The sequence below is a fragment of the Grampus griseus genome (genome assembly GCF_964374135.1).
Source record: "Grampus griseus genome assembly, chromosome: 17".
Taxonomy (NCBI): Eukaryota; Metazoa; Chordata; class Mammalia; order Artiodactyla; family Delphinidae; genus Grampus; species Grampus griseus.
In genome coordinates, this window is record NC_139011.1 from 41,137,827 (window position 1) to 41,160,163 (window position 22,337).

The 22,337-nt window shown below is 39.6% G+C and overlaps 2 protein-coding genes across 3 annotated transcripts in view; one reads left to right on the forward strand and one right to left on the reverse strand.

Annotated features, from left to right (window-relative positions):
- Positions 1-3,746: 3,746 nt before the first annotated feature.
- On the forward strand, positions 3,747-16,649 carry CCNE2 (cyclin E2; the record flags this gene model as incomplete). Its single annotated transcript, XM_082674654.1, is given in 13 exon segments — positions 3,747-3,804; positions 4,555-4,568; positions 4,572-4,594; positions 4,691-4,787; positions 4,875-4,928; positions 5,864-6,015; positions 7,281-7,416; positions 9,623-9,769; positions 11,052-11,147; positions 12,645-12,779; positions 14,742-14,853; positions 15,607-15,764; positions 16,413-16,649. Coding segments are annotated over 13 exon segments (1,296 nt in total). The 3' UTR covers positions 16,527-16,649.
- Positions 16,650-17,831: 1,182 nt separating this feature from the next.
- The window catches only part of INTS8 (integrator complex subunit 8), a 51,236-nt gene continuing 46,730 nt past the window's right edge, over positions 17,832-22,337 (reverse strand). For both annotated transcript variants that reach the window (XM_082675105.1, XM_082675104.1), the window contains 4 exons: positions 22,008-22,081; positions 21,863-21,927; positions 21,661-21,704; positions 17,832-18,048 (listed from right to left, as the gene is read on the reverse strand). In XM_082675105.1, coding sequence (XP_082531231.1) covers positions 17,932-18,048; positions 21,661-21,704; positions 21,863-21,927; positions 22,008-22,081 — 300 coding nt within the window. In that variant the 3' untranslated portion in view covers positions 17,832-17,931. The remainder of the gene's footprint in view (positions 18,049-21,660; positions 21,705-21,862; positions 21,928-22,007; positions 22,082-22,337) is intronic.

Sequence of the window (22,337 nt, forward strand, 5' to 3'; positions counted from 1 at the left end):
ATTCCCCTAGAAAGGTATCCTACAAAATATTAATATTTGACCAGTACTCCTCAAAACTGTCAACATCATCAAAAACAAGGAGAGTCTGAGTGAGAAACTGTCACAGCCAAGAGGAACCTTAAGGAGACATGACTTCTAAATGTGGTACTGTATCCTGCCACAGTAAAAAGACATTAGGGTAACACTAAGGAAATCTGAATGATATATGGACTTTAATAATTATTATTAGCTTTGCATTATAATAATAATATAATGCATCGACATTGGTTCATATGGTAACAAATGCACCCCACTGTCAATAATGGGGGAACTGTGCTGTGGTGGGGAAGGTAGAGGACTACATAGAAGCTCTGTTCTACCTGCTCAATTTTTCTGTAAATCTAAAAGTTTTCTAAAAAACAGTTTATTAATTTAAAAAATCCTAACATTAATTGGGAATAATTTTCATCCATCACTCTAACCTTACAGAATTAAAGTTCTGTAATGGGATATCCTATCCATAATTCAATGCAGTATTTACCAAGGTCCTATTATGTATGCATGCCTCTGAACTGGTGGGTACTAGCTATAAAAAAAAATGAACAAAACAAGGTCCAGGGCCTAGGTGGAGATAAAAGACATTTTATTTGGTAATTATTGTCCTGGGAGGTGAGCATGACTGAAAAGCACAGAGAAAGAGGTCTGGGAAGGCTTCACAGAGAAGGTATGGCACAGAAAAGGTGCAGAGACAAGAAATAACTGGGCTGGGCCTGATTTATTTTAAAAAAATCTGTCCTTCTAAGAATCTTTTTTTTTTTTCTTTTTCCTGAAAATGAGAGCACTGTAGAGGCCAATACTTTATTTACCATGGTGTTTTAACTTTGCATCTTCAATGGAGAAAGTATACTTTAGAAAATGCCAAAGTTTCTAAAATTATTACAAGTATAAAGGGATTTCAAAGTAAATGAATTTTAAAACTGGGATGAGTAGAAGAAGAGGGAGCTAAAAATGAACATACACAAATATGAAACAAAGACAACATATTGAAAGATGATACCTAAAATAGGTACCCAGAAGGACAACTACAAGAACAAAACTCTGGGAAACAGCAATTTCATAATTCAGCTTCCTGTTTTATTCAGGATCCTTAAAACTACTTCTTAATCTCTATGGGTATAAATTAATAAGGGGGGTGGATAAGAGAGTGAAGATAGCACTTGGCATCTGCTCTATGACAGGTACACATGCAAGAGAGGGTCTCTATACACACTATAAAATTTAATCTTTGAAACAACCCTTGAAACGAGTGTCTTATCTTTTCTAGAGGAAACGCATGCTCAGAGGGATCCAATAACTTACAGCCAGAGCAAGATGGGAAGTTCCCTCCATCTGAAAGGTAAGCACATGTTCTTTTTAGTCCCAGTTGACCAGTGACCAGGTACCTGTAATACGGCAGAATTCACTCTGTCCGTTTCCACACAAAGCAGTCTTAGGATTGTTTTTAATTTCTCCTTTACTAGGATTGCACCCTGTTCATTTCATAGTCAACGGCATTCTCCAAAGAACACTTCTAATCACGGTGTCTCAGTTACAAGTAATCTACTAGTCGGCCCAGTGATGGGCATCAACACTGTAAGCTTGGTTTTCGGTTTGACTACCAAATTCATTCATGGAGGCCACCAGTTTTGCTTATGTTCAGGTCACCCGCGCTTGCTGGAAAGCCTCCCATTTCTTATTATCACGGTGTTAGCTCTCTAAGCTTTACACCGGAACAGCACGGCGTTTTGAGGTGACTACAAAAAAGAAGCAATTCACCCCTCCGAGAAAGCCGTCAAAGCATCATAAATAGTATGACGTTTCTTGGGACTGACAAGATTCTGGGTCTTTTCTGATTCCATGTCACCTTGAGCAAGACTCTTATTTCCTCATGCGTAAATTTGGGAGAAAATTACTTTGCTGGTGCCTCGAGACTGTGGAGGGAAAATCTTGAAAGAGGACTTTGCCCAAAGAGCACTCGTTATTTCTAGGCTCTGAGCCCCGCACGGGCGGCGCGACACAAAAGCGCAGGGCGGGGACCCCGGGACGGTCCCCCCGCCGCCTCCTGGTGCATCTCGGGAAGGGCTCCCGCCTGGGCCGCAACGCCGGGTCGGCGCAGGCGGCCCGGTTTCCCCGGCCTCTCCCAGCGGCTCACTCGAGTCAGGGCAGAGAGACAAACACGGCCTGCCCGCTTCCGGCCCGAGCTGCCGCGGGTTCAAGGAAGCCTTCGCAAGGCTCCTCCGCCCCGGGGGTCTTTGTTCCCGCCGACGTCCCCCAGCCCCACTGCTCCCGCCGCAAACCCAGTTTGCGGAGTATCAACGGCATGGAGATGTCCAACCTTGGTGCGCACTGGAGCGGGGCGTTAGTAGAGGCAGCGAGGGAACCCAAATTTTGGATACGGGGGAAGAGGAGGGAAACGCGTCGGACCGCCTCCTCCCATTACAGCTCGGAGGCGGTCGGCTCCCTCCCGCGCTGACGGCTCGCGCGGGCTCTGCAGGGCGCGCTGGCGGCGGCGGCGGCGGGGCGGGATCCGAGCCTGCACGTGGTGGGACCGTTCTCCCCGCCCGGCGTGACCCCCGGAGAGCCACTGTTCTCTGGCGGAAGGGGCAGTGCCACCCTCGGCCCCGCTCCGGAGAGATGTTTACCCTTGGGGGCCCCAGAATTGGAGGTTGAGAGGAGAGAGGGAGCGCGCGGCTTGGCGCGAGCGTTTCCTGCGCTGGAACTGCTGAGTGGGAAGCCGCCAGGCAGTGGCAGGGCGGCGGGGTGCGGATGACCCACCCACGGGGAGGGTAACCGGCTCGGCGGAGAAGAGAGCGGGAAAACAGGGTTAATACGTACCTCGGTCGGCGGGCTGGAGCAAAGTGCACGACAGGCATCCCTGAGCATGGCTGCCCTGGGGTGCCACAGCCGGCTGCCGGTGGTCCCAGGGGACTAGGTGGCGCGCGGGAACACACATGGCCAGCCGCGCGCCCGGCTGTGTTTACGTTCTGCAGCCGCTCCACGTTGTGCTGCAGTCCTCGCCTCCCATTGGCCAGCTCGCCAGCCAACGCTGCGCTCCTCCCGCAGGGGCGGTGGTCCCCGAGTCTCTTCAGAAAACCCGGGTTCTTGGAGGCCTAGGCGGGACAGCCAGGGTGCGCCAAGGCATGGCCACTTCCTAGCCACGCTATGCTCGCCCGAGCCGCCTCCACCTGGCCGTACGCCGGGGCCGGGCCGCGGCCTGACACCCCCGGCGTCCGAGAGTTGAAAGAGGGAGGGGACAGAAACTACTGGCGGGAGATGAAGCCGAGCGGCGGGGAGCCGGGCTGCGGAGGAGGAGCCTCTGCGAGACTCCCTCCCGCCGCACAGGCAGGTGAAGTTCAGGTGACCGCGGACCGAGGGCTTAGGCGAGCCGGCTGTGCGGCCCCTCGAGGTGGGCGGGCGCGGACTCACGGCAGGGCGCGCCGCGCGGGCCTGCGGACTGGCGCGCGGGGGAGGGGAGCGCACTGTCCGGAGGTGTCAGTCTGAGGCGCATGCGTGCGGGGCGGGCCTGGCCCGGCCTATATATTGGGTTGGCGCCGGCGCCAGCTGAGAGCCGAGCGGTAGCGGGTCTGGCGGTGAGGAGGTGCTTGGGCGTAGGGCGGGATGCGGGAGGAGAGAAAGCCCCCCCCCCACTCCTCAGGGCCGATCCGTCCCGCGGGCGGGAGCCTAGGGGAGGAAAAGTGGGAGGGGTGAGAACTAGGCATCTGGGGGCGATGGGTCCCCGCGATCCGTCCCTGTCAGGACCCTTGGCAGGGGGCCTGGGAGGCGGCGGTGGATGGAGGGCTGCCCCTAAGTGGGAGGCCACGGAAAAGCCCCTCATTCTAGGGGCTTCACTCTGCCATCCCCATTTGGGGAGCTATCCCGCAGGAGAGAGGATGGGGGTCTGGGTCTCCTTCACGGGGAGAAAAGTTCCCCCACAAGCCCAGTTTTCCCCTTTATTAATTGAACTCCCTTTCCATCACTCCCATCCCCCATCTGTAGTCGGGGTCCCGGTGCCCCTCCAAGCGATGGGCAGGGTCCGGTGGGGCTGGGAAGGAGGGAAAGCAGACTGAAGGACGTGACACAAGTTCCCTCCGCCCCCTGCTTCCCCGCCACCACCGCTCTCCAAATTGGCGCGGAACCGGCTTCTCCACAGTGTTTCGCCTCCACAACCCCCTCTCCCCGCGGCTCAAGCAGGATGGGAGGGGGGAAGTAGGGGCGCTGCCCAAGCCCCACTCGGGCTGTCCGGGGGAGAGACTGCAGGACGCAGAAGAGACCCATCTGCCTCCCTGCGCTTTCCGGGCGCTGAGGGTGGTTTGCAAATTTCTGAAGACGCTCTCATCCGGGCTGTTCATTTCGTTGAGGAAATGCAGGCATGTGTCCAAAAGCATGAGTCCGAAATCATGCACTAATATACTGCATAAGTCATCGTGGTAAGACGGCTCAGGTCATCTCCTGAGGGACTTAGTTATAACCTCTGAATGGCACTTGGAGAGTATGGATGACAATGTATTTGACTCTGGTTTTTCCTCTCGCCTCCAGAGGTTTCATACACCTGAAAGAAGAGAATGTCAAGACGCAGGTAACGTTATTTGTCTTGGAAATATGTTTCAGAGTTGGCTGCTGCCTTTGAAATGCGTCACTTACTAATTAAACTTCCTTTTTAAAAACTCTATAGTAGCCGTTTACAAGCTAAACAGCAGCCCCAGCCCAGTCAGACGGATTCCCCACAAGAAACCCAGATAATTCAGGCCAAGAAGAGAAAAACGGCCCAGGTGAGTTAAGAGGGGGGAAAGAGAGAGGAGAAAGAGAAAATTCCTTGCAGGGACTTTAGTTTAACAATGGCCTTTTCTATTTTCCAGGATGTCAAAAAAAGAAAAGAGGAGGTCATCAAGAAACATCAGTATGAGATTAGGGTAATGCAGAACTGGGCTAGGTTTGGGGGAAACAAATGTAGGACAAAAAAGAATAGAATTGTGTTATTGCTTTGTGATAGGAAGGTTCCTCTGACACTTTTAATGCCCCTCGAGGTCAGCAGGAAGGCGCTTGTCTTTGGGTGGTTTTTATGCCCCTGAATCCTACTACAGCTACAGAGTAAGCCTTGACGCAGCTGGTTCCTCTTTGTAAATCCCTCCCTCTAGGAGCTGCCTGGTGCACCAGGGCCCGCCTAATCTGTCCAATGGACTGCTCTTTGTTCCCTCTCTGACTATAGTGGAGAGTCTTGATGGTTGCTCCTAGGGCATAAAATAGGATGTGAGGTCACTGACAGACTGGCACCCAGCCCTTTGCCACCTATTCTTCCTATGTGTTGTACAGAAGACACTTTGGAAACAGTGGTTCTCTTTGAAACCAGCAGTGACTGGAGAAAGTGTCCTTTAAGTATTTAAGTAATTGTTTCCACTTTTAAGGTCTTGTCTTCCTGTATTTGAAAGTAGTGGAAAAGGCCTTAACGAGTGTGGGGCGGGGGTAGCTGTCTATAAAACAAGGTGCCCTGGCCACTATTGCTAAATACAGGGGAAAATTTTATAATCTTGAAAGCGATTAATATTTGACTACACACGTGTTTTGTTGTTTCTCCTCTCCCTCAGTACCTAACGTCTTGTATTTCCAGAATTGTATTTTGTATAAAACATCCTACCTGTTACTCTTTATGAAGATTGAAATGAGCTATATGGTTTATTTATAAAATATGTATGTCAGCTTAAATTAGTCAGCAATGTTACCTAATGACGGTGTTTGGGGAAAAATGTAGACTGTTTAGAAGTATTAGCTTTCATTTATAAAAGATCCAAGACAAAAGCTGGTTTGTCTATTTCACAAAGATATTCTTTTTATTTTTTTTAAATGACAGAATTGTTGGCCACCTGTATTATCTGGGGGGATCAGTCCTTGCATTATCATTGAAACACCCCACAAAGAAATAGGAACAAGCGACTTCTCCAGATTTACAAATTACAGATTTAAAAATCTTTTCATTAATCCTTCACCTTTGCCTGATTTAAGGTAAGAAAAATTTCAGTAATTTAATGTCAAAGATTAAAATTTACTGATGTAATATATGGTGCTATTTTGAGGTATTTTTTGCTTTCATTATTAGAAAAACTTGTAGAAAAACTGTTTTTTTTACTAGTCTTTAAGCATATATTATTTTATCTGACAGTAATGCTATTTGCAAATGACACGGGTATTTAAAACATTGATTCTATAACATTATTTTCACTTGCTTGCTGAAGACTGTAAGCCTTATCAGAAGAACTCAATCACCTTATTTATTTATGATTTATTTATTTTTGGCTGCGTTGGGTCTTCATTGCTGCGCGCGGGCTTTCTCCAGTTGCGGTGAGCGGGGGCTACTCTTCATTGCTGTGCACGGGCTTCTCATTGTGGTGGCTTCTCTTTGTTGCGGAGCATGGGCTCTAGGGCACACAGGCTCAGTAGTTGTGGCTCACGGGGGGCTCTAGAGCGCAGGCTCAGTAATTGTGGCGCACAGGCTTAGCTGCTCCGCAGCATGTGGGATCTTCCCAGACCAGGGATCGAACCCGTGTCCCCTGCATTGGCAGGTGGATTCTTAACCACTGTGCCACCAGGGAAACCCTGAATCACATTTTTAATGGAGTTTAAATAATTTATCTAAATTGCTAACATGGAAGTATTTTAACATGTACAGCATTTTCATTTGATAGATCAGCTATTTTTCTTTCTTACCAAGCCTACTTACTAAGGTCTATACTTTTTCTAGTTAATGAATGACTAAGAGGTACAACTTACATAAAATGTGTAGTGTAATAATTTATATTTGGCTTTAATAAGCAAATTAATGGACTCATACATTTAAACTCACCAGTCTTCCTCTTCTCCATACTGTCCCACCTTAACCCCACTGTAATGTAGTGATGATCTATTTGGAGGTGATTGAGACTGTCTCTGCTGGGATCATATGCTTTAAATATTTACTTTTTTAGTGTTGCTCTTGAGAAAACATCGTTATCTTAAACAGGTGCCTTTGTAAATTATAAATAGATGGGGACTAGAAAGCACTCTTGAAATCTGTCAATTTAGATTCTCATAATCCAAGTTCTTGCTGTATAATTTCATGCTAAAGAAATGGTTTCTAAAAGTAGCAATTTTTCCTGATTTACTTTAAGAGGTTGTCCTTTCAAATTCTAATTCAAAGTTGGATTTCAGTGTTTGAAAGTTGAGTTTACTCTATGTGAAACAGGTAGCTTGTATATTATGTGGTCACACAATTATTTTGCCCCTTTCCATAGCTGGGGATGTTCACAGGATGTTTGGCTAAACATGTTAAAAAAAGAGACCAGATATGTTCATGACAAACATTTTGAAGTTCTGCATTCTGAATTGGAACCACAGATGAGGTCAATACTTCTAGACTGGCTTTTAGAGGTATGTTCCAGCAATACAGATTTCCTTTTTTGTATGATGGAAAAACATTTAGACATAAATATGCTTTCCATGTGCCTTCATGGTATATTACCTATTGCCAGGAGCCATTCTGGGGGGCTACTCACTGTAGCTGAGGATACCAAAATGGAAAATGACTGCTTGATAAGAGTAAAATCATGAGGACACAGCCACTAGGTCCCATACAACCCAAACCCAATTCAGAAATTGTGGTATCTGAGTATCGCTGTGTACTAGGCACTGTGCCTGGAGCCAAGGATACTCAAGATGAACAGAATTTGACAAGGTTTTGAATTTTGCTATGCAATGTAAAGAACCAGGACTAGGCTTCAGGACCCTCAGAAGTCCTTTTCTTCATCACCAAAATGAAATTATGATTTGGAATCCTAATTTCTATATCCTAAACGATAAGGAGGCTTTGAATATCCAGTAGCCCTAAGCCCTCGAGGCTCCATGTAGCTTGCTTTTGTTATCCCTCTATTCCTTTCAGAAATGAGCTGTACCATTAATCTAAAGCAATAATAGTGATCCAGAAGTCCCTAAATGCCTGTGCCCTAAATATCTGTGCCCTCTCTTGTTTAGGCCCATTCCCTTTCTCTGGATAATAATTCTGAAAGAATCTCTAAAATTATTGAAATGATTATTTATATTGATAACAAACTAATTTTTACCCCAACCCCTGGATATTTGCTCTGTAGTTTCCCTGTCTTTAATATAGATTGAGACAATGAACTCCAAGGGGGAACTACCACAGGCTTTTTGGTGGAGAAACACACGGCAGAATAGATCTCAGAAGCTATCAGAAAAGTTCGTTAAGACTGCAAACTGTTGTCCTTTTGAGTCAGGTCATCTTATTCCTTATTCTGACTAGAAGGGAAGATTATGTTTCAATCGTGTGTACAAGAATGTAGTTGGATTTTGACTTTTCTGAATATCTAATGATCACAGATGCAACTTAAGCACAATTATGTTGATGTTATTTTATTTTGCCTTTTTATGTTACATTGATTTTTATTCAGTGGTTGTCTATCAAATTTATCCCTATTTTCCCTTAAATATATGATTATATATACAAAACCAAATATAATAAATCAAATCCAGCAGAGAATTAAACTCTACTTTGTCTTAGTATTTCTTTCAACCTAGGAATGCAAAAATGGTCCAACATTTGAAAATCTATTAATAGTTTAAGGGAGAAAAATCATAAGGTTATATATCATAGATGTAAAAGATATTTTTTGAAATTCAGTATACATTCCTGATTTTTTAATATGCAATAAACTAGGGATAGATTTCCTTAACACATTAAGTGTTTATTAGAAACTCATGTATGTCTGTCCCTCTGTTTCCTCCCTACTTCATGAAGTTATTTTGAGAATTAAAAGCTTTCCCTATATTAAGTGTGGAAATGACAGATACTACTTATTATTAATAACAATAGTGAAACATTAGGGGAATCCCATTATAGTCAGAAACAAGGAATAAGATAAAAATTTTGTCAATCACCATTGTTATTCATTCAGTTTTCTTCTATAATTCTTAAATGATGTAAGAACATTGAAAGGAACAGAGTTGTCATTTTGTAGTTAAATGTATATCTAGAATGATGAAGAGAATCAGTTGGAACTATTAGAGTATAAACTAAGCATAAAAACTTACCCATTTGGCATCAATAAAAATTAGATGACATATATACACTATTGACACTATGAATAAGATAGATAACTAATGAGAACCTACTGTATAGCCAAGGGAACTCTACTCAATGCTCTGTGGTGACCTAAATGGGAAGAAAATCCAAAAAAGAGGGGATATATGTATACGTAAAGCTGATTCACTTTGCTGTACAGTAGAAACTAACACAACATTGTAAAGCAACTATACTCCAATAAAAATTAATTTAAAAAACATTAGAAGCTTAATAGGAAAAAAGTACTCAGCCATAGTCAGCAAGTGTAAATGTATCTGGGAATAAACACAGTAAGTCTATGTGAAAAAAACCTATAAAACTAAGAGGACTGTAATAGGTTTATCCTATTAGCATATGTTAATTTTTCCCCCATTTTAGCTTTGGTATCCTAAAAAGCAAGTTGGACTTCAGAAAGTGTTCTGAAATCTGGTATGCTAAGAGGTAACTTTCTAATTTGGAGAAATTAATGGAATAATATTTAAATGGATTCTTCTCTAGGTGTGTGAAGTATACACACTTCATAGGGAAACATTTTATCTTGCGCAAGACTTTTTTGATAGATTTATGTTGACACAAAAGGATATAAATAAAAATATGCTTCAACTCATTGGAATTACCTCATTATTCATTGCTTCCAAACTTGAGGTAAGTTCTCAAAGTTTATCCATGGATATATTTACCGCAAACTTTTTTTGTCTTAACCAATGCATTAATCCCAGAGAATACTATGTACCACTTTTGATATGTTAATCCTTAGGAAAGATGAGTGAGTTTTTTCCAATACATTTTCTGAACACTATGATTTGGGTGGAAGGATAATTATCATGGTTCCCTTCAAAGTATCTGAGCCTATTATAAGTCCCTGGTTTGATCCTAGAACTAGTATCTAGGTGAAATGTTCCATGGCTAACTGTGCCAAACAAAATGACCAACGCTGTCTCTCTATACCTAGTTATAGCACTTGGATTCAATAAAATGGTCTCTGAAACCTAATTAACCAATCAAATGCAATAAATGCTATGTTAGGTTAGAATAATGGTCTATATCCAGCCTAGTATTTTTATATCTGATGATGGTGCTAGGATAGAAGGAAACACCTTTCCTGCCTGAGATTTTCCTTCACACGATCTCAATCTACTTTTCTTAAATTCAACACATAAGGATATCGTTAGTACCTTCATCTGAAATTTTTGAAGCCTGTATTGTTTTGAGGGTAGAAGAGGGACTGTGAATCATGCATTAATTTCCTTAATGTATTTTTCTCCTCTTCCACATTTTTCTTTTGAGCCTTAAGGGCTATCCCCAAATTCTGCCAAATTTGATGAATAAGTTTGTATTCAGTATATCCTTACCTGAAATCACATGGTGTGTTTCAGATACCTTTCTAGACTGAAATCTTGATCTTTAGCCTGTTCTCATCTTTGGCAACATCTCTTCTACTCCTCTGGTCATTCTAGTTGTTATTCTCTGAACTGTTAAGACAGACCTGTCATCAACGAAACTGCACAAATTATTGTTTGAATAACCATACTTTTGTACTAGGATAAAGTTAATGTTTTCAATTTCTAGACCTTATTTGTTGAGTATCTTGTTTTAGTCTGATATACTAGGCAATCCTAAAACAAGTTTGGCTTTTCGTTTTAACCAGTCACTGAAATGACTGCCTAAAATAGTCTAATTGTTTATTAACTAAGATTCAAAATCAGTTCTATAAAAATGTTTCAATCAATATAGTTGGCTAATTTAGATACCCAGGTATGAAAAATATCTTTAAAGGTAAGGTTGCTTTGGCTATCGTAGAATTATTTTATTAAGATTTATAATCATTTTGTCCTTTAAAAATGAAGCCTAGATTGGTTTGTATGTAATTCTTTTGTTTTAATCTCACTCTCAACTGTGCTTGATACTAATTAAATCTATTTTAAAGGAAATCTACGCTCCTAAGCTGCAAGAGTTTGCTTATGTCACTGATGGTGCTTGCAGTGAAGAGGATATCTTAAGGATGGAACTCATTATATTAAAGGTAATAATATATCTTTATTATTTCTAGTTGCAATTTAATAACTGTAATTTACTAAACTCAAAGACTACAATGTTAAGTAGTCAAAACTGAGATTTTAGTATTAGGATCCAGTTCTAAGATGGGAGGGGAATTTGCTTAACCTGTAAACTCTATTTTTCTGTATCTCTCAATTCTCCTATATTGAGAATATTATTTCTTAATTTAAAGGTGTTTAACAACACTTTCGAAACTTATAGGTAGTTAGCATATCATGTGTATATAAATGAATTCCAACAGTGATTCTCAAATCTTAGTTCTGATTTTCCACTTCTTCCAGCAGGTGGAGAATGAGAATTATTTCACTGCCTTTTTTCTTTTCTATATGCATGGGAAAGGCTTTTAATAGAAGGGTAGAGGAAAGAAGCATTAAGATGTTTAATTGGAATTATACTCCAATAAAGATGTTAAAAAACAAACAAAAACAAGAAAGTAAAGAGCTAGTTGAAAAAAAAAAAGATGTTTAATTGGGCCTTGAATTAGAGATTAAAGGGTGAATGTTAGCTACTAGAAAGTATGTTATGAAATTTGAGCATCCTGGTTTTATAAATAGGACACAAGAAAACACAATCAATATGACTTTCATTTACAAGATTATCTATAAACTACATTATAATATAAATTTTTTATGTTTATAAACATTCAGATTGATAGCTCTGTAAGAATGGGATCTTGTTGGCATGCTGATATTCTTTTTAAAAGAAATTTTTTCATTGAAATATACTTGATTTTCAACGTTGTGTTAGTTTTAGGTGTACAGCAAAGTGATTCAGTTTTATATATATATATTTTTTCAGATTCTTTTCCATTATAGGGTATTATAAGACATTGAATATAGTTCTAATATGTTCTAGTAACAAAGTTATCCAGATTCAGACCTGAAGTATAGTATAAGGAGCATATATAATAGGAAGATGGAATCCTCTGGGTGGTCCTACAGGCATTAAGACTCTCTGTTCTCTCCTAATTATTTTTGACTTCTTATAAATGGTAAAGTCCCAGGGCTTCATGGAGAGAATCATAAATTAGAATTTGTCTTTTTTTTAGCTTTTACATGTTGAACAGAAGCCATTATAGATCACATAAAGAAAAAGTGTAGAATCAGTTCTTCGGAGATCTGAATGGAATTAGCTGTGGAGTTATTGAATGAAATTAAAAGGGCAGTTTCAATAAAGAATACGTTTGGAAGATGAGGGGCTGCAAGAAATGAGAAAAGTAGGAATGAAAAATAGGTCCAAGGAACTTTGTCAATAAAGATAACTAGAGAATAAAGGGGTCTGTATCAATAATAGACTAAAACACAAGCAGCTTTAGATTGTGAGGTTATCTATAAGTAGTTATGAAAATAGGAAGAAATATGCCCAAAGCAAAAAGTTTCTTAAATGACTATTTAAGGAGGTACCTATATAATGTGGTATATATACCTACATTTATTAACAGGCATTTTAATTTCATTAACAGGCTTTAAAATGGGAACTTTGTCCTGTAACAGTCATCTCCTGGCTAAATCTCTTCCTCCAAGTTGATGCTCTTAAAGATGCTCCTAAAGTTCTTCTACCTCAGTATTCTCAGGAAAAGTTCATTCAGATAGCTCAGGTATTGATGTTTTTATTGAATATTTGCTAATGTTTTTAATTACAGGTTTTGTTTAGGGTATTTATAGTGCTAAATAGGCTACACAACAAAATGACAGCATACTGAATTAAATTCATTCCTTAATTGACTAGAACAAAACTTCTGATGCATAAAATTCTGTCCCCAATATTTACATTGCTTACTGAAAATTCTAGAAAAGAAAGTTTTAAACCTTGCATTTAAATATATTATGAGCACTTTTTACTCTTTAGGAGTATGAGGTAGAGAGTTAAATACCTCTTTTTTTTTTTTTTTTTTTTTTTTGCGGTACGCAGGCCTCTCACTGCTGTGGCCTCTCCCGTTGCGGAGCACAGGCTCCGGATGCACAGGCTCAGCGGCCATGGCTCATGGGCCCAGCCGCTCCGCGGCACGGGCACGTGGGATCTTCCCGGACCAGGGCACAAACCCGCGTCCCCTGCATCGGCAGGCGGACTCTCAACCACTGCGCCACCAGGGAAGCCCTAAATACCTCTTTTTGATGTAACATGGGGAAAGGTATTTTTCAGCCAGTTGTTTTAGGTTTTATAATAATAGTATGAAATTATTCTGTAAAATTATCTTACACTCATATTTGAATACACAGGGAACCTATTTTATGTGTTAAAATTAAAATCACCTTAGTTATTATTTAAAACTTTAAGTTTAAATTAAACTTTCCTAGGCCAGTGTATAACAAATATTCTAAGAAAGTAATTACAGGAGGAGGGTACCATTCTTTCCTGCCTGCTTCTCATAAGTAGGATCTTAAGGCTGCTGTACCTGCCATATATAAGTGAAGAACACCCAGATTCTTATTCTGTGTAGGATGTGAAAATCTTACACATGGAATTGAAGAAACTGTGGTACTCTGGGTGGGTTTAAGTAACCTACGTTGAAATTCAACTTGTGTTTTAGTAAACTCATTATGAACACTAAAACTGGAGAACCAGTAAATATATTAGAATTGGTTCATTTTGTAGAACTTTCTAATGAAGTCATATTAATTTTTTCCCTCAGATTTCCTAGCATGCCAGATTATCCTAGGCAGCTAAACGCTTTTGATAGGGCAAACCTTTGATAAGCTGATAAACAGTGTGGAAAGCTTCTAGAGGTATATACTAGTAATAATTCATTTCCAACTCCTCTACTCCTGTTTCTGTCTTCTGGACCCATGGGGACAAAAATAAGTTTTATTTCACTGGACAGGTATCACCTCAGGCCTCTGAAATCTAACCTTTTTACATAATTTCACTGATCGTTGTTCAGATCTCTTATTGCCTGGATTGTACTACCTCTCAACTCATCTGTTTAGAAACATGTTCCCTTCTTGTGTTTCTGCTTCACCACAGTCTAAGGGATTGTTCTTAAAATGTAATTTCCCTGATTTAAAATCTTCTAGTAACTTCAATAATCAGTCAGAACTTTAAAGTTCTGACTTCTTAAAGACCCTTTATGATCTAACCTAGGCCATGCCTCTCCAGCAACCCCCTTTTTTTAAAATAATGAAGGAAAGATATTCCTTATGTCATATTTTTTACCTTATGTGTTCTGACTTGAGTGCCAAAGAAAAGTAATTCTTTCTCATTTATCTTTGTAAATTCTGTTTCCTATATCTAGAACACTCTCTACCTCCCAGTCTTCCTGGCTACCTTGTATTTTAAGACTCATTTAAGCAGAAGTCTTCCCTGTCTTCCCCACTCTGGATCAGGTGCGCTTCCTAATAGTACACATCATGCTATATCGTAACAATCCTTTACTTGTTTATTAACAAGATTGAACTTCCTGCAGGGTGGCAGCTTATTTCTCTTTGGATCCCTGTAGTTTTAGCAATTCTTGGCATATGGTCCACATCATAAGCAATCTAAAATATTAGCTGACTGATGTTTAGTAGTGACATGTAGTACTCATCCTTCTCCTAAATTCTTATACTTTTTCCTCCGTTAGCTTTTAGATCTGTGTATTCTTGCCATCGATTCATTAGAGTTCCAGTACAGAATACTCGCTGCTGCTGCCTTGTGCCATTTTACCTCTCGTGAAGTGGTTAAGAAAGCCTCAGGTAAGACAGTATATTTTGTTCTCTTCTTACCCATTCACAAATTTTAAAGGGACTATTTTGAACTTAGCATCCTGCTAAACAAGAATTTAAAATTTTAATGGAAAAAAGCAGTTTAGTGATTATCTTCCCTTCTATTAGAAGTACTTTCTAATCCTCAATATATATCCACAAACAAAAAATAAGGTCAAATGGAACTTAAATCCAGTTGAAGTTAGTCAATATAATTATAGCTCCGCATTAAAGAGTTCTTTGGGTTTTGACAATTTCAATTTCCTATGTAGCAGGTACTGGCTAAGAAGCTCTAAGTCTTTTTCTCCCTCAAAATAGTCACATTATAAACATATTTGAGAGTGATAGTGTGTTTTGACTTGCTAAACTTGTTTTATTTTAATTTTTTTAAAGTATAGTTGATTTACAACGTTGTGCCAATCTCTGCTGTGCAGCAAAGTGACTCAGTTATACATATAGAGACAAGCTTTTTTTATATTCTTTTCCATTATGGTTTATCACAGGATATTGAATATAGTTCTCTGTGCTATACAGTAGGACCTTGTTTATCCATCCTATATACAGTAGTTTACAGCGCTAATCCCACATAAACTCGTTGATTTTGGTTTATATTATGTGCTTGTTTTGGTTTCCTTTTTTACATGAATTTTAAATTAACTATCTTTAAATTTTGAAGCACAAGCAAATAAGTAGGCATATGTTTCTGATGTAACCTTCACATTTTTCTAACTTTTCTTTATCTAGGTTTGGAATGGGACAACATTTCTGAATGTGTAGACTGGATGGTGCCTTTTGTCAGCATAGTAACAAGTACTAGCCCAGTGAAGCTGAAGGTTTTTAAGAAGATTTCTATGGAAGACAGACACAATATACAGACACATACAAATTATCTGGCTATGCTGGTATGTTTCTTTCTTGTAGTTTTTTGGTCTTACTATTTGGTAAGTCACTGAAACTGATAGTAAGGATACTACGGAGTAATATTTCAAGCAGTTATATAAGATGGTAAGGGACAGAAAGTTCCAATGGGCACACTGATTTCAAAATGTAGAAAAGCTGGGCTTCCCTGGTGGCGCAGTGGTTGGGAGTCCACCTGCCGATGCAGGGGACACGGGTTCGTGCCCCAGTCCGGAAAGATCCCACATGCCGCGGAGCGGCTGGGCCCGTGAGCCATGGCCGCTGAGCCTGCACGTCCGGAGCCTGTGCTCCGCAACGGTAGAGGACACAACAGTGAGAGGCCCGCGTACTGCAAAAAAAAAAAAAAAAAAAAATGTAGAAAAGCTAATAAAATAAGTTTGAAGTCAAAGCAAGATTTATGAAGTGTCTCAAGATTAATGCCAATAGTCCAGGTAAGAGTTTTTAAAAATACAATTTGCAGGCAGTTGAACCTCTAAAATATGACTAATCACAGTTGCAAACACATAAAGAGAGGATTATATTAGGCCTAAGTAGTCTCAAATTAGTACACAGAAGTCTTGTTTGACTTTGTTTTACCATATCAATGCTTTATCTTAGCTGTTAATCTCTGCATGATTTCTTCACATGTACAGGATGAAGTAAATTATATAAACACCTTCAGAAAGGGGGGACAGTTGTCACCAGTTTGCAATGGAGGCATTATGACACCACCGAAGAGCACTGAAAAACCACCAGGAAAACACTAAAGTTAACTGAGCAAACAAGTTGGAAGTGATGAAGTGCTGCGTAGCATTTCATAGAACTTAACTACTTCAGTCTTACAGGAAAATAGTGCTGTGGCTGTCCTGGCCGATTCAGAAGTTTCACTGGCATTCTCTGATTTAAAAAACCACTTAAAATTGGCACTAAGGAGGAAATTTAATTCCTATATTCGCTGTTTAAAGAAACAGCAGGACTTGTTTACAAAGATGACTTCATTCCCAACACTGACTGGATAGAAGCCAGCCATGATTCATGACAAGAATTTCTTTGATACGGTGTTACTATGTTTATCTTGATAAACTAGGAATTTCATCATTGGAGTTTTTGACTAGATAAGTGCTACCTTACAGGGTACATTAAGTGATACAGTACTTTGAATCTAGTTTTTAGATTCTCAAAATTTATAAACTCTTAACTAGTGCAATTTGGTTCTTGAAAATAAAACTTAAACTTGTTTACAAAGGTTTAGTTTTGTAATAAGGTGACTAATTTATCTATAGCTGCTGTAGCAAGCTATTATAAAACTTGAATTTTTAAAAATGGTGAACTTTAATCTGTTTGACTATGTTTATTTGCCTTGCCATAACATTTTTAACCAGTAAATCTTAGATGAACATGGTGTTTAAACTGTGCTCTAAACAGTGGGAATGCCAAAGAAATTATAAACAAGATAAATGCTGTGGCTCCTACGTGGGGCTTTGACGTATAAGTTGCTTTACAATAACTTTCTCGTACATCACAATTTGGGCGAAAAACTTAAGTACCCTTTCAAACTATTTATATGAGAAAGTCACTTTATTACTCTAAAAGAAAAATCTTTAGGGTTATCTCAATTTAGTGTGACTAAGGCTTTATTTATGTTTGCAAAACTGCTAAGGTCCTTTTTAAATTCCTACATTATGAGTTAAGGACAGTGTCAAAGTGATAAAGCTTAACACTTGACCTAAACTTGTATTTTCTTAAGGCAGAAAAGCAGTAAATGTATACGACTCCTAGAAATCTATTTATTTAAAAAAAAAAAAACAAAACCTTGACATAAGAACTTGCTGTATATAGCTACTTCTACATAAATATTTTAGTTTTTTAAAAATGAAATTTCAGCCTCAAAAGTGGATTTGATTAGAAAAATTATACTAGATTACTAGTTTATTCTATTACTGGACATGTGAATCTCTTCTTCCTTTGAAGAAATTATAAATTTAAGCTATTGTTATGGTGTGACGTCTTCTGTAGAGTTTTTGTTTTTAAACTAATATGTTTCAGTATTTTGTCTGAAAAGAAAACGCCACTAAATATGTAAATATGTATTATATAAACTTAATCTTTTAATACTGTTTATTTTTAGCCCATTGTTTAAAAAATAAAAGTTAAAAAATTTTAACTAACTGCTTAAAAGTAAAGTTTTGCCATTGCTTGAAGAAACTTTTTTTTCCTTCTCTGCGCTGCCAGCTGTAACACTTCTTCTGGGTTGCTTGCGTTCAATTCTGTCTGGCCGATGGCTTTGATCTTCCAAAACAGAAAAGTGATGTTATTAGAGGTCTGGTCAAAAACAAAGTTTTGCTAGTATACAAAATATAAAACTACCTACTTGCTAACAATGATAAACTGAACCTCTAATTGTAGATGCTAAGAGGTGTAGAAGAAATTAACAAAGACTGACTGGAGCCACTCAAGGAGAAGATCAATTACTGAACCATAGTTTGTGGAATTATCTTCAGTAACATTAAGTAAATTCATGTAAATTTATTTGACTAAAAATACCAGTAAAGGGACTTCCCTGGTGGTCCAGTGGCTAAGACTCCATGCTCCCAGTGCAGGGGGCCTGGGTTCGATTCCCTGGTCAGGGAACTAGATCCCACATGCTGCACCTAAGACCTGGTGCAGCCAGATAAATAAATAAAGTATCTTAAAAAAACAGTAAATAAACTCTACATGTAATCTGACACATTTTTACAATTAAGGCTCCTACAAAATAACTTGAAATATCAAAATTCATGTTTCAGGGCTTCACTTTTTTAATACGTAAAATATATCTAGTTTGCTCATCACTATAATATATAGTGACCCTTCTCTTTCATGATTAGAAATACTTGAGCCTGATAAAAATCCATAATAGTACTCTGCCATGGAGTGTTTTGTGAGAGCATGTTTTAGGACCTTAAAATTACCTTTTGTTTAAAGAAGTTCCTATATATATATATATATATATATATATATATTTTTAAACAACAAAAACTATTCTGATAGGTAGCTTGAAGGGAGCTAAGACTATCCAGAAATGATCATCAGTTAGGTTAGTGGGTAGGAGGAATTGCGGATGATGCCATTTCCACATGAAAGAATACATGTGGAAAAACCTAGTAGTGGGGTATAACTAAAGAGTTATTTCAGACAAAGTATCCTGAAGACGACTGGCTATAAAAGTTCAAAGTATAAGACAGAAATTGAAATAGGAGCCAGATATTTGAGAGAAATAACACATCCTAGGTGGGTAGTGGTCAAAACCATGAGGGGATGAGGTTACCTAGGGAGAATGTAGGGCAATCAGAAAATACCCAAGGACTAACTTCTTGGGAAAACCAAGTTTAAGGGGTAGACAGAGGGAAATACCCACAAAGAAGAAAAGGCAGAAGAGTCAGGGAGAAGAAATGAGTAAAAATGCCGGGGAAGCCAAAGGAATAAAGAATTTCAAGAAGGAAGGAGTGTAAACAACAGGATAAAGACTGAAAAGTATTCACTGGCTTTGGCATTTGGTGACCCTTGAGAACAGTTAGAGTGGGGACGGCAGAAGTCAAATTGTATTGGACCAAAGCGCTTTAAAAAACTAGGCAGAGGGCTTCCCTGGTGGCGCAGTGGTTGAGAGTCCGCCTGCCGATGGAGGGGACGCGGGTTCGTACCCCGGTCCGGGAAGATCCCACATGCCGCGGAGCGGCTGGGCCCGTGAGCCATGGCCGCTGAGCCTGCGCGTCCAGAGCCTGTGCTCCGCAATGGGAGAGGCCACAACAGTGAGAGGCCCGCGTACTGCAAAAAAAAAAAACTCGGCAGAGAAGGGATGAGAGAGAGGTGGAGTACAGTCAAGAGAAGTTTCTATTAAGAATGAAATAGTTTATAGGTATGGGAGTGGTTGACAATATAGGAGAGGAGATAACTAACTGAAAGGGACAATCACTGAAAGGATAGAATCAAAAGCATAAAAACTTGTCTTCATCAAGGAGTAGCATAGCTTTTACTGACTAAAAGCGTGGATTTAACAAGGAATACAGTTGTCAATTATTTTGAAGGTGGAAAGCATGGACCTGAAACAGGAATGTGAAGCTGGCATTCAAGGGGCCACAACTCCCAAGACTGTAACTTTCACAAGGACGGGGGCTGATCAGTCTTTTTTTCTGGTCTACTCCAAACAGACAAGGAAGTTACTGAAAATGGAAAAGGGAGAGAGGACAGGGGCTTAATAGGGTGAAAGTCTAAAATATTCCCTAAAAAAGAATGCAGACCACTGACCACTGGCAGGTAAACAAAAGAAATGAGCGGCCAGCTAAGGTTGGAGGCCATGGTTTGGTAGTGGCACAAGTTTATACAGTTGTAGGATTTTTTCCAACAGAACTCAGTGGCTCAGGGGAAAAAAAGCATAAATTTTTGAACTGATTCAGGGTTGGGACTTTTCCAGATGAAGCAAAAGACAAAAAAGCAAAGATGCTGAAAATTAATCAGAGTAGTCCCGACAGTCAACCATAGATAGAAGGGGTTCCCAAATCTGGTTTATAATCAGAACTACCTGGGAAAACTTAAAAATTGGATCCCAGGGTCTCATCTCAGATCAAATGAATCAGTATCTCTGAGAGTACACAGGCCAGTATTTGCTGTACTCAAGGTCAGTAGGGAAGGAACAGAAGTTGGAAAAGGGCTGACAGACTGGGGAAAACTTGGTCATGAACTTGAACATCTCACTGATGATGAGGAACATGGGAGCCCGGAAGTAAGAAAGGGATAGATTACTGGCACAGAGATCTTATGTAGAGCAATTCTGACAAAAAGGCCTGGCCATGGGTGGCTGATGAAGAGTAAAGGTGATAATGGAACCTGGAGTGCCAGGGGTGTTGGATAAGTTGATCACATGTCTTTTGATGCATGCACAGGAACATCCAGGTAGTTGTTTAGATGAGCTAGTAAGGAGGTAGGTGTAAGCTTCCAAGGAGAAAGGGCTTAAAAAATGATACAAGTAGAGATAGTCTAGAAATGCCATCAGGGAACTGGGAAATTTTCAGCATTGCCTTCCAGCCCTGGATAAGTTGGAAATTGGAGAATGAGTAGTCTCCAATTAAGTGGAACTGGCACCATATTCTTTTTCCTCTTTTTTTTTGAAAGATGCTGCTGTTAGTCTGTTTCCTCTAAATAATGGCCATACAATTTAGTCCAAGTACAAAGCTTTAAAGGACACTTAATAAACGGCATATACTTTTATTAATGAGTGAAAGAGCAAAGAGAAAACATATATGGGTTATAGTGACACAGCAAATGTTAGGCTTGTAAAAATGACCATGAATTTGTAATGTTTTGGTTTATAAGTCAAATTTAAATAAATAATTCATCCATCAAGTAACTACTGAGCATCTATTATTTGCCAGGCACCATTCTAGGTATCAACTGTGACAAAACCAATTCCTACCTCATGGGGAAACAGCCAATAAATAAGTAAATATACAGTATGTCAGTTGTAGATAAGTGCTATGGAGAAAAGTTTTAAAAGGGAAATGAGAATAAGAGTATTGGAGGGAAAGGGGGAGAGACACTGCTATTTTATAAGATGGTCAGGAAAGGACAATTACTTCTTAAGAAGGTGACATTTGAGAAGAGACCTGAGGGAAGTTAAAAGAATGTTCCTGAAAGAGAAAATTTCACAGGCCATTCGGTAGTGAATGTTCTTGGCATGTTCAAAGAACAGTAGGGGTACTGGTGTAGGAGAAGTTGTAAGGGAGAGTCGAATGAATAGCTAGAGGTCAAGTCACATGCGGCCTTGCAGGCCACTGTAAGGACTTTGATGCTGTATGAGACAGGAAATAGTTTAGTATTAGGGAAATTAAGCACATCATTGAAGAATCAAGGCATAAAATAACTTACCGCAATTTGTCTTTTATCTGTTTCTCCTCTTTTGTGATGAAGATCTAAATGAATCAGTTAAGAATAATAAAATTGATACTATTAAATATCACGATATTCTCAACTGTTGTTTTTTATTTAGAAAATACAAAATATTAAATACTTATTTAATTTACAGAAATGAATTGTTCTAACATCACACACATATGTTGATGAAGGATACAAGTCAAGTATTCCAAAATGGTAACATCCCATATGTAGTCATAGTAGGAGTCCATAGCATCATGACTGAAAAACAGAACTCAGTTACTTCCTCTTTCTTAAGCAGAAAAATTTCAACTTCATTTTATTTCAAAAACCATTCATACCTGTTTTGTTCCTGCAGTGATTTAAAGGCTGTTTTGTAGTCAATCTCTCTGAGGAACTGACATAAAATTGCCACCTACATAAAAAAAGAATTGAAAATGGTTTCATGTAACTAGTATCAACAATGACTACTGGTTTTGGAGGGGTAATTTTTAATGATTTTCATGTCAAGAGTATATTATTTAATTTAAGAGGTCTCGCAGATCAGGCTGAGTGGATCAGCTGATATGTATGGAATCCATCCAATTTTAATTGTAAAAAACCCTTACACCAGGCTTCCCTGGTGGCACAGTGGTTGAGAGTCTGCCTGCCGATACAGGGGACACGGGTTC